Source organism: Myxocyprinus asiaticus, chromosome 43 (assembly GCF_019703515.2).
Source record: "Myxocyprinus asiaticus isolate MX2 ecotype Aquarium Trade chromosome 43, UBuf_Myxa_2, whole genome shotgun sequence".
NCBI lineage: Eukaryota > Metazoa > Chordata > Actinopteri > Cypriniformes > Catostomidae > Myxocyprinus > Myxocyprinus asiaticus.
Window position 1 is genome coordinate 31794179 of NC_059386.1, and position 11013 is coordinate 31805191.

At 35.7% G+C, this 11013-nt stretch overlaps 1 protein-coding gene across 5 annotated transcripts in view; it reads right to left on the minus strand.

Moving 5' to 3' along the window:
* The window catches only part of LOC127434063 (myocyte-specific enhancer factor 2C-like), a 66678-nt gene that overhangs the window by 37704 nt on the left and 17961 nt on the right, over nt 1-11013 (minus strand). For all 5 annotated transcript variants that reach the window (XM_051686516.1, XM_051686518.1, XM_051686520.1 and 2 more), the window contains one exon: nt 2698-2895. In XM_051686516.1, coding sequence (XP_051542476.1) covers nt 2698-2751 — 54 coding nt within the window. In that variant the 5' untranslated portion in view covers nt 2752-2895. The remainder of the gene's footprint in view (nt 1-2697; nt 2896-11013) is intronic.

The following is an 11013-nucleotide window of genomic DNA, read 5'->3' on the forward strand; positions in this document are numbered from 1 at the left end:
GACAAACTTTTCCTATCTAGTTATTCTTAATGTTTAATAATATATTATTTCTCATATAATATTAGCTGCATTTATTTGATATACACTATAATTGTTTTAATTTTAATGTAACGTGTTTCACACACTCGCTCTTAACTCATAGACGCGCGAATGGACGAATTAGTGGCTGTTCACACTGATTGTATTTTTGCAAGTATCTGCGTTATTTTTTTTGTTTGCAAACACATACTGAACTGGCGTCTTTGACTGTTGTGCTGGGTCTCACTGTTTTTGCTGCGTCTCGCACCAATTACAAAGAACTTGCATTTTCAAAAACGCATCTCGAGACACCTGCACCATGACTTTTTCAGGCTGGGAAATCAAAGTAAAAAAATGTCCATGACCGTGGAAATAACGATTATTGTTTCTTCTGATTACTGTATTTTTTCCCGATTCTCTTAAAGGGATAGTTCACCCAAAAATGAAAATTCTCTCATCATTTACATCACCCTCATGCCATCCCAGATGTGTATGATTTTCTTCTGCAGAACACAAATGAAGATTTTTAGAAGAATATTTCAGCTCTGTAGGTCCATAGAATGCAAGTGAATGGTGACCAGATCTTTCAAGCTCCAAAAATCATATAAAAGCAGTATAAAAGTAATCCATACGACTCAAGTGGTTAAATCTATGTCTTAAGAAGCAATATATTAGGTGTGGGTGCGAAACAGATCAATATTTAAGTCCTTTTTTACTATAAAGCTCCACTTTCACTTTCACATTCTAAAATTTACAGTAAAAAAGGGTTGAAATATTGATGTTTTTATCACCCAAAGTGATTGCATCACTTCAGAAGACATACATTAAACCACAGGAGTCGTATGGATTACTTTTATGCTGCCTTAATATGATTTTTCTACCATGATTCACTTGAATTGAAAGGTCCTACAGAGCTGAAATATTCTTCTAAAAATCTTCATTTGTATTCAGCAGAAGAAAGAAAGTGATAGACATCTGGGACGGCATGAAAGTCCGTTAATGATGAGAGAATTTTCAATTTTAGTTGAACTAGCCTTTTAAGCACCAGTAAATATATGGTTTTCTAAAGAACTTTACAAATTTTCTAAAATTTGTCAAATTGATATTTTCCCTGTATTATTAACAGCATTCACTGAGAGAGAATTTCTTTCGCATATAAGCAAAATTTACATAACACAAATTAATTGAAATCGAATCAATGTCAGGATCAAATCGAGAGCTTGTAGCACGCTTGTGTTTTTGAGTTCAACGTGAAACCTTTTCTTAGGACTGTAAGTTTTATTCAATAATTCAAAGCTTGAACCCATAAAGTGTTCGATAAATAATGTTTGAATAGTTTGACTTTTAATTAATTTCATTCTGGCTGAAATTTGAAGACACTGTAGTCAGTTCTTAAGGATAAATTGCAGTTATTAGCTTGTTAGAAGCCGCAGAGCTCTGGTGGTATGACCTGCAGCTATCAGCGTGTTAGCTTTGAAAAAAATTAACTGCAAAAAACTTTTTTTGACTGCAAAGTTGATGAATGAAATAACACATGCATGCAAACCTGTGCCATAATGTCACAAATCCCTGAACTCTCCCCTATAAAGAACGACACCACGGCAAAATGAAACATTGGTTTGATCAGGAAGTTAAGAGGTTGATGTGTTACATAAGTGCTGTCAGATGTGGCATGAGAAGTCAAGGATACTGCCTGTCTAATTGCCCAAGTGAGTAATAGTTTGGAACAGCTAACTGTAGTTGTGGTGAATGACACACCCGTTGGCGGAGGCACGGTTTCCTCTGCTCCGTTACAAACCTCAATTATTCAGACTCTCCGGATCGTATCCTCTGATGCACAGGCAATGCATTTATATCACAATTAAAGAAGTATTAAAAACAGCAATTATGATGATTTAGGGTAATGATATTTCACACACACACATAGAAACATGCAACACACATGGATAAATCTTTTTTGATGCTAATGTGAAAAGCTGCTGGTATGTAGACTAATTTTAGGAGAACACTAGCATATAGATGGCTTGAAAGAAAATAGACATGGACTAAAAGACACAAAACTCCAATTCTGAATTCATGGGGGTTTTATTTATATGCAGAGACATTAAAACCATTCGTTGGTTGATTTTAATCAAAAAGTGTAAAAACTCTGTGGCACTATCAAAACATTGCTCTGTTTGTTTGATCACCACGACCAGCCAGACATAGCAACTTTGGCTCAATCAATGCCGTGCAGATGGGGGAAGTGTTCAGGAAACTGGTTTAAAAACAGTTATTATTTAATTGCAATTCTGTATGTTGACACTAGTGGCACATATATTACACACTTCACCTGTACAAAAGTATTAAAATGGTAATTACGGTAATTTAGGAGAGTCATATTTCCAATACACACAAAAACCCACAACATACAGTGCAGGGCAAAACTAAAAGCAGCCAGTCTAAAGTAAGAACTGGGCTTGTGAGTGTCTTGTGACGCTGTCGTCAGAGACAGCTGGCACTTCCTTAAGTGATGCATACTATCTGTGTGTGTGTGTGTGTGTGTGTGTGTGTGTGTGTGTGTGTGTGTGTGTGTGTGTGCTAAAGACGCTTGTTTGTGCGATTAGCGCTGTATGATTGCATTTCTATGAAATGATAGCTGCGTCTCCATTCTTTCCTTCCAGATAAAATCTCTTTTACCTGTCTGTTGCGTTCATCCATTATCCGCGCAATCTGAATCTTTTTCCTCCCCATTATTTCGGTCTGTTATTCCTTCCTATTCCAAAAGTAATGTCCGCTTGTCTTCCTTCCTATCGCTCTCTTCCTTTGTCTCCGATCCTCAGCGCAGTCTTTCCTCTGTGCTCGTTCCTCTTATTTCAAAGACTTCGGCATCCGTTTCTGAACAGACAAGACAGAGAGTGACACAGATTTTATCAGCCAAACGTGTGATACCACTCAGTGCTTGAATGTGGGAAGAAAACAGCAATGTTTCTGTGAACAGTGTATTAGAATGAGACTTTTGGAAAACAGATGATTTATAAAACTTTGGTTTCACACTGGAATTTTTGTTGTTGTTTCCAGTTTGTTTTTATGGCAAAAAAATAAAATGAAAAAATTCTTTAAAATGTGAATTTCTTGTTTTAAGCATAAATTTAGCTAAATTTAGTAATGTTTATGCATAAATCAAGAAAAAGCAATTCAACAATATAGGGTAAGAAAAATAAACGTCATTCAAAATATATTCTCTGAAAACATGTCTTCACATCTTTTGCAATTTTGCAATTTTTGCTTTTGCTTTGTGTACTAAAACTGGACTTTTAGAAAACACAACTGATTTTAAAAATGAGGTTGAAAACGAAATTAGTGATGTTTATGCTTTAAAAAATTCCAATAAGATAAGAAAGTAAATAAGTCTTAATATAGCATCTTTTGCAATTTTGCTTCTTAAGCTAATTTATGTTGTTTTAAAGGGGTCATTTTAATATGTTCCTTGAGGTTCACTTTTAAGGTTCACTAGTAAGGTTTTTTACACAAAACACTGTCATATATTTATAAAACATGATCATTTTCAACTCTCATTCTGACCCTCTGTCAGAAACATTCGGTTTTGGTGCTGCTTCTCCTTTAAGAATAGAGAGTACATGCCCACTGTTCTAATTGGCTCTCTGCTCTTGATTGACCTGCTCTCTCTATTTGCGATCTCACTGCTCAACACTACTGGGCAGGCTAAGGAAATGATTAAAGGTAAAGTAGGCATTGAAGTGTTGTTTTGGAGGCGATCAGATGCAAATGTCTACCACAGTGTGACATCACAATGTAGAGGAAGTAGAAAACGAGTCATTTTGGCAGCTTGGTTTCAACAAATTCTCTTTTTGCAGTGAGGAAGTTTTGAGTTCTGGAACTTACAGTATGTTTTTATAGTACAATAACCTTTTTTATGTCAAAGGATCAAGGACATTATTAAATTAAAGTTATGTTGTTTTTTGAAAATGTTATTATTCATCAGGCAAAATTCAAAAGCCGCATAATTTAAGGTATCATCCATAAATGGTTCAGGATTTAAAAAAAAAAAAAAAACACTAACCCTAAGTACAAGTAATCGTGAAGACCAGAGCAACTTGCACAAGAGGAAATAAAACTCAAGGGCAACTTGCAATGCAAATGAGAGAAAGCAGTGCTCTCTTGAGAGTAAAGGTGAACTGTTCAAACTCAGAATGAAAGGGAGAATCCATAGAGAAAATCTACAGCAGACATCATCTAGGGTCAACTGCTTTTCTTTGCTTCTGGTTTGGCGTGGTCAACAACTGCGTGCACCAAGATGTGATCTTTTGATTATCTTTCAAGTGAACTGATAAAAGCCAGAGAGATGTGAAGAGTTTATGAGAAGAGATGGAAAAAACAGATGAGACATCAGAAGAGAAATTTCATTTGAATTTGAAAAGCATACCAAATGATAAAAGCCTTGGCAATTTTAGTTCAGCTTTGACTGTGACAAGCAAGAGTATGCCAATACAAACGGAAAGTAGCTGTAAACTCAAGTCATTTAAGAGCAAATACAGTTCATGGTTCCTTTCTGCATGGGTATAAACTGTATTCAAACAGACAAAAGGCTAAATGAGCCACAATATCACAATATTCCAATATTTACTCTCTTAATACATGCTCCTGGTCTTATTGTGTACAATTCATTGGTGCACATTATCCCCCAAAAAAATAAAATAATAATAATATTTTTGCTCCACTACATTTTTGTTCCAATTCAGAAACAATGTTCCGTTTTCTTTGACGTAACCTAGGCAAGCAATATGTTAACCAACAGCCAAATAGCTATTTCGATTTTAAATGGATCCAGCTACTGCAGTTGTATGAAAACACAAATGCAATAAAGATCTCCATGTAACCTCTACCATGTGCACCTTTGTGTACAGCATGAACGGTCTCCCAAAGAGCAACACCTTACATAACTTTAAGCTGTTCAGTAATCCATTAAAGCTGGGCTCTGAGAGCTCCTGATGATGTCTAGCTCAATCATCTCCAACTAACTGATCAGTCTGATGTGTAGCAGCTTCATTTCAGGATAAGCCATTCGAGCAGAAGTTATTCAAGGACATCTTCCACATGATGTGGGGTGGATATATTGTGTCATGCTTGTGCACAAGTCTAATGATTAAGCACTCAGAAGTGGTGTGACAGCTGTATTTAGCTGCAGTGTGAACAGAACAGGATTGAGCACTCAGAAGTGGTGTGACACTTTGAATACAGATAAAATATATGTTTACTTATTTTATACTGCAAATACTGATCAAACCAAATAAATATATTTTTAATAATTTTGTAAATGAATAATTATTTGTATATATTTAATTTATTTATATATTTATTTATAGTAATTATAAGGGGCAAAATCCCTGATATGATTTGCTTTATAAATACTAATAAAAAACAATAAATAAATATATGTATTTAATTATTATTATGTTTAATTATTATTATTATTATTATTATTATTATTATTATTATTATTATTATGTGTTAATATTATTATTATTATTATTAATATACAGTTATAGTTTGAAACATGGCATCGAAACAGGGAATACTGTGTAAATGGGGAAAATTCTTTGATATGATCTGCTACCAATATTGGTCAATGATGAGAAATAATCAGAACAATATCCATATTATCATTATTTATAATAAGAAAATATTAACTTAATAAAATAAATTATACAATAATAAAAATAATAAATTAATGCAATAATAATAAAATAAAAGTCTTAATTTATAAATACTAATAAATAACAAAAAATATATATTTAATAATTATTTTTTTTAATATTTTATTATTATTATTTATATATATATAGTTTGAAAACATAGTAGTTATGTTTGAAACATGGCATCGAAAGAGAGAATACTGTATAAATGGGGAAAAAATTCTCCGATATGATCTGCTCCCAATATTGGTCAATGATGAGAATTAATCAAAACAATATCAATACTAAAAAATATATATTTATTTTTTTAATTATTACTATCATTATCTATAATAAGAAAATATTAATTTAATAAAATAAACTATACAATAAGCTGTACATTTATTCACTAAGCACTATGTTGCACTTATTGCACTGCATCATTTTATTTCTGTATTCTTTTTCTTTTTTAATTTTTATAATTTTTCCTTTTTTAAATGTATTTTATTACTTTTATTCTTATTTCTTGTTCTTAATTGAATTTTCAAATTTATTTTATCTTTTATTTTCTTTATCATTTTTATGTAAAGCACTTTGAATTGCCATTGTATATGAAATATGCTATACACAGTTGAAATCAGAAGTTTACATACACTTAGGTTGAAGTCATTAAAACTCATTTTTTAACCACTCCACAGATTTAAGCAAACTATAGTTTTGGCAAGTCGTTTAGGACATCTAATTTGTGCATGACATGAGTAATTTTTCCAACAATTGTTTACAGACAGATTGTTTCACTTTTAACAGACTACATCACAATTCCAGTGGGTCAGAAGTTTACATAAGTTAACTGTGCCTTTAAGCTGCTTGGAAAATTCCAAAAAATGATGTCAAGCCTTTAGACAATTAGCTTCTGATAGGAGGTGTACTGAATTGGAGGTGTACCTGTGGATGAATTTTAAGGCCTACCTACAAACTCAGTGCCTCTTTGCTTGACATCATGGGAAAAATCCAAAGAAATCAGCCAAAACCTCAGAAAAAAAAAAATGTGGACCTCCACAAGTCTGGTTCATCCTTGGGAGCAATTTCCAAACGCTTGAAGGTTCCACATTCATCTGTACAAACAATAGTATGCAAGTATAAACCCCATGGGACCATGCAGCCATCATACCGCTCAGGAAGGAGATGCATTCTATCTCCTAGAGATGAACATAGTTTGGTGAAAAAAAAAAGAGCAAATCAATCCCAGAGCTACAGCAAAGGACCTTGTGAAGATGCTGGAGGAAACAGGTAGACAAGTATCTATATCCACAGTAAAACAAGTCCTATATCGAAATAATCTGAAAGGCTGCTCAGCAAGGAAGAATCCACTGCTCCAAAACTGCCATAAAAATGCCAGACTACAGTTTGGAAGTGCACATGGGGACAAAGATCTTACTTTTTGGAGAAATGTCCTCTGGTCTGATGAAAAAAATATTGAACTGTTTAGCCATAATGACCATCGTTATGTTTGGAGGAAAAAGCATGAGGCTTGCAAGCCGAAGAACACCATCCCAACTGTGAAGCATGGAGGTGGCCGTATCATGTTGTGGGAAGGAAAATTATGTGGATATATTGAAGAAACATCTCAAGACATCAGCCAGGAAGTTAAAGATCGGTCGCAAATGGGTCTTCCAAATAGACAATGAACCCAAGCATACCTCCAATGATGTGGCAAAATGGCTGAAGGAAAACAAAGTCAAGGTATTGTAGTGGCCATCACAAATCCCTGACCACAATCCAATAGAAAATGTGTGGGCTGAACTGAAAAAGAATGTGCGAGCAAGGAGGCCCACAATCCTGACTCAGTTACACCAGTTCTGTCTGGAGGAATGGGCCAAAATTCCAGCAACTTATTGTGAGAAGCTTTTGGAAGGCTACCCAAAACGTTTGACCCAAGTTAAGCAATTTAAAAGCAATGCTACCAAATACTAACAAAGTGTATGTAAACCTCTGACCCACTGGGAATGTGATGAAAGGAATAAAAGCTGAAATAAACCATTCTCTCTACTATTATTCTGAAATTTCACTTTCTTAAAATAGTGATCCTAACTGACCTAACACAGGGAAAGTTTTCTACGATTAAATGTCAAGAATTGTGAAAAACTGAGTTTAAATGTATTTGGCTAAGGTGTATGTAAACTTCTGACTTCAACTGTAAATAAACTTGCTTTGCCTTGCCTTGCCAATAATAAAAATAATAAATTAATGCTATAATAATAAAATAGAAAATTCTTACTTAATTTATAAATACTAATCAAAAACAATAAATATATATTTAATCATTGTTTTTTAATCATTTTCCACACAAAAATAAGACTCATTATGATTTTCAACATGTCATGTAGCTCTAGTCTTTTTTGCTAAATCGAAGAGAAAAAAAGCTGCTAGAATTCTCACTCAGGATATTTTAAAAAGGGAATTGATAGGTAAGTTTAGTGAAACTAAACTGGACATGCTGAGGCAAAATGGCTTAGAGGTCAGAGATGCGAGTGTGTTTACCCACGTGACGGAGAGATAAAGACTGAGAGAGACAGACGTAGGAGAAGCTGCTGTGTTACTTGAGCAGGAGGGGGTGAAGGCCCCGTGCCAAGAAACCAGGAGCAGAGATCTCAAGAGAGTAATGTGCAACATTAAATCACTTTGTTAATCTGCCTCTCTGCGTCTCCTGAGGGTAAGAGTAGCGGACGGATATCTCTTCAACCTGTGCAGAGCGGTGTGGTGTAACCGAAATAAAACAGGGCTGAGATAACAACTAGATGTGATAGAGACAGTCTCCTGAGGGGCCATTAGACCCAGGACAACTTCCAGAGAATGGTGGAAAAAACAGCTTAAACCAGCTGAAATGGGTTTGCTGGTTTTAGCTGGTCTCCCAGCCTGGTCAGGCTGGACTGGTGTGCTGGTTTTAGAAGGGGTTTTTAAGTTTGAGCAATAGTAACACTGGTGCTTGCCTTAGTCTTGCAAAAAGGCCAAAATAAACAAAAGAAGATCCTCAAACTAGCATTAAAAACAGGCTCTGTTGTAACTTAGCGAATGTCGGTTAACACAATTGGGATTAGAGCCTGTATGACTTCATTATCATCAACTCTCAGGGCATCTGAAATGCTGAAGACGTGCCAGGCAACAGAAGAACTTGTCAGAGCAAGTCAGAGCACATCCACAGAGCTGCTGGCAGACCCCGAAAGGTGTCAAGATGCCTGACTCTGACTCGAAGTAGAAAGTGGCTCTTCGTAAAAACAACACCCAGCAGCACACACTGATGGACATAATGACAGGAAATCTTCGCAGACGGTCTCATGGAAGGAAGTGACATCACAGAGTGAAAACAATAAAAGATGCCTCTTCCCATAAATCGCTACTCAATTTAGAAAATGGGAAGTAACAACAAATCTTGTAGTTTTAGAGGGCCTGTTGAGCTTTCCTGTGATAAAATGACAGTTTTACCACCACTATCAGGACTTGATAGCAAGCCATCATAAAATCCTATTCAGCTGCATAATATTACATTGTGTTGCACTGCAGAGCTTTGTAGATGTACATTTCTGAAATACAAAAACTAGATATACGTATTTTACATGGAGAAGGTCCCCTCTTGGGGGCTGCCATGTTAGGATCACATCACCAGCTGAATACTACTCGCTTAATCTCAGCAACCAGCCTGTTATTGGACACTTCCACTGATTAATTAAATTAAGCATGGTTGACTGTTAATTGTCAATTTCTACATTGGCACTGGTAACTGAAACTGTTGTGTTTAAATGATTCTGCATCCAAACCCCTAGGTGTCAGTGTAAGTTCAAGATGACATTTTACTGAGTGCACCATTAAAAATAGTGTAGTTTTGTACTCTCTGATTTAATATGAAAAAATAAAGGTGCATTTATAGTTTCATAATTATTTATATTACTTCAGACTTTTGTTTTGCTGGATAAGAAAAACTAGCTTCATGCCATGTGACCCACATTTGTTTTTCGACCATTGAAAATGGGTAAAATGTACCTAAAATTAAGTATGGAGCCACATCGAGAGCCCTACATCTCTGGGATTTTACCATATAGGGCTTTAAAAATATAGATACAAAAAGGAACGTTTATTCTGAACCAGAATCTGAAATGATACACTGCAAAAAATTATTTTTTCAAACCAAATACCAAGGCTGCAAGCTGATAACCCAGCAGCATAAATAATTTCTTAGTGTTTAAGAACAGAAGTTCCCAATAGCTCATGGAGAGGCTCCTACATCTTTTTGGTGTTTATCGAGGAAGTGCACTGTGGCTTAGAGCAGTGCTAGCCAAGGATGGGTGCCAGAATGGGGACAAGTGACTCTCCGCCCCACCCTTACGGCTCACCTCGAAACTTCCCAAGGACAAAGAGGAGACAGCGTCTGTCTCTCAATGAGAGCACACGAGTGGCTGAGGTTAGTCGTACCACAGAACGAGACCAGCTCCCAGACGCCCTCTACATTCCCATATTCTGAACCCCTGGTTCCTCACGACGCACTGTGAAGAGCCATGGACCATGTGAGCCTAGTCTGATACTGTCTGCTTAGCGCATGATTAGAGAGCTATGACTTTGGTTTACTGCACTGAATGCAGTAAACCAGACTGCAAACCATGCAAGCAGAGTCCAAAGTTAACCCTCGCAAAGGGCTAAATGTTAGTAAAAATGGGCTAAATATAGTGAGTAAATAAACATTACTCACTGCAAACCAGGCAAGCAGAGTCCAAAATTAACCCTCACAAAGGGCTAAATATGAGTAACTTTGGGTAAAAAATGGCGAGTAAATAAACATTACTCACAAACTGCAACCAGCCAAGCAGTGTCCAAAATTAACCCTTGCAAAGGGCTAAATGTGAGTAAAAATGGGCAAAACATGGTGAGTAAATAAACATTGCTCACTGCAAGCCAGCCAAGCAGAGTCCAAAATTAACCCTAGCAAAGGGCTAAATGTGAGTAACATTGAGCTAAAAATAGCAAGTAAATAAACATTACTCACAAACTGCAACATCAAATTTAAACATGGTCTGATCCTTGCTGATGTAAGTGACGCACATAATTCAAATTAAAGACTGTCTACAAAACATTTGTCGCAACTCCTACAACTTTTACCTCAGTGGAAAATGTACCATCAGAGATATATCTAGGATGGCTAAAGACTTTTTTCCTCCGGTACTGTGGCGACATATGTGAAAACTTAGGGCACCAAAGCAAAAAATATGAGGGACAAAATAACAATATTCTTTTTGACATGTACCGTTTCACTGAGAAACAAGCTTGTATA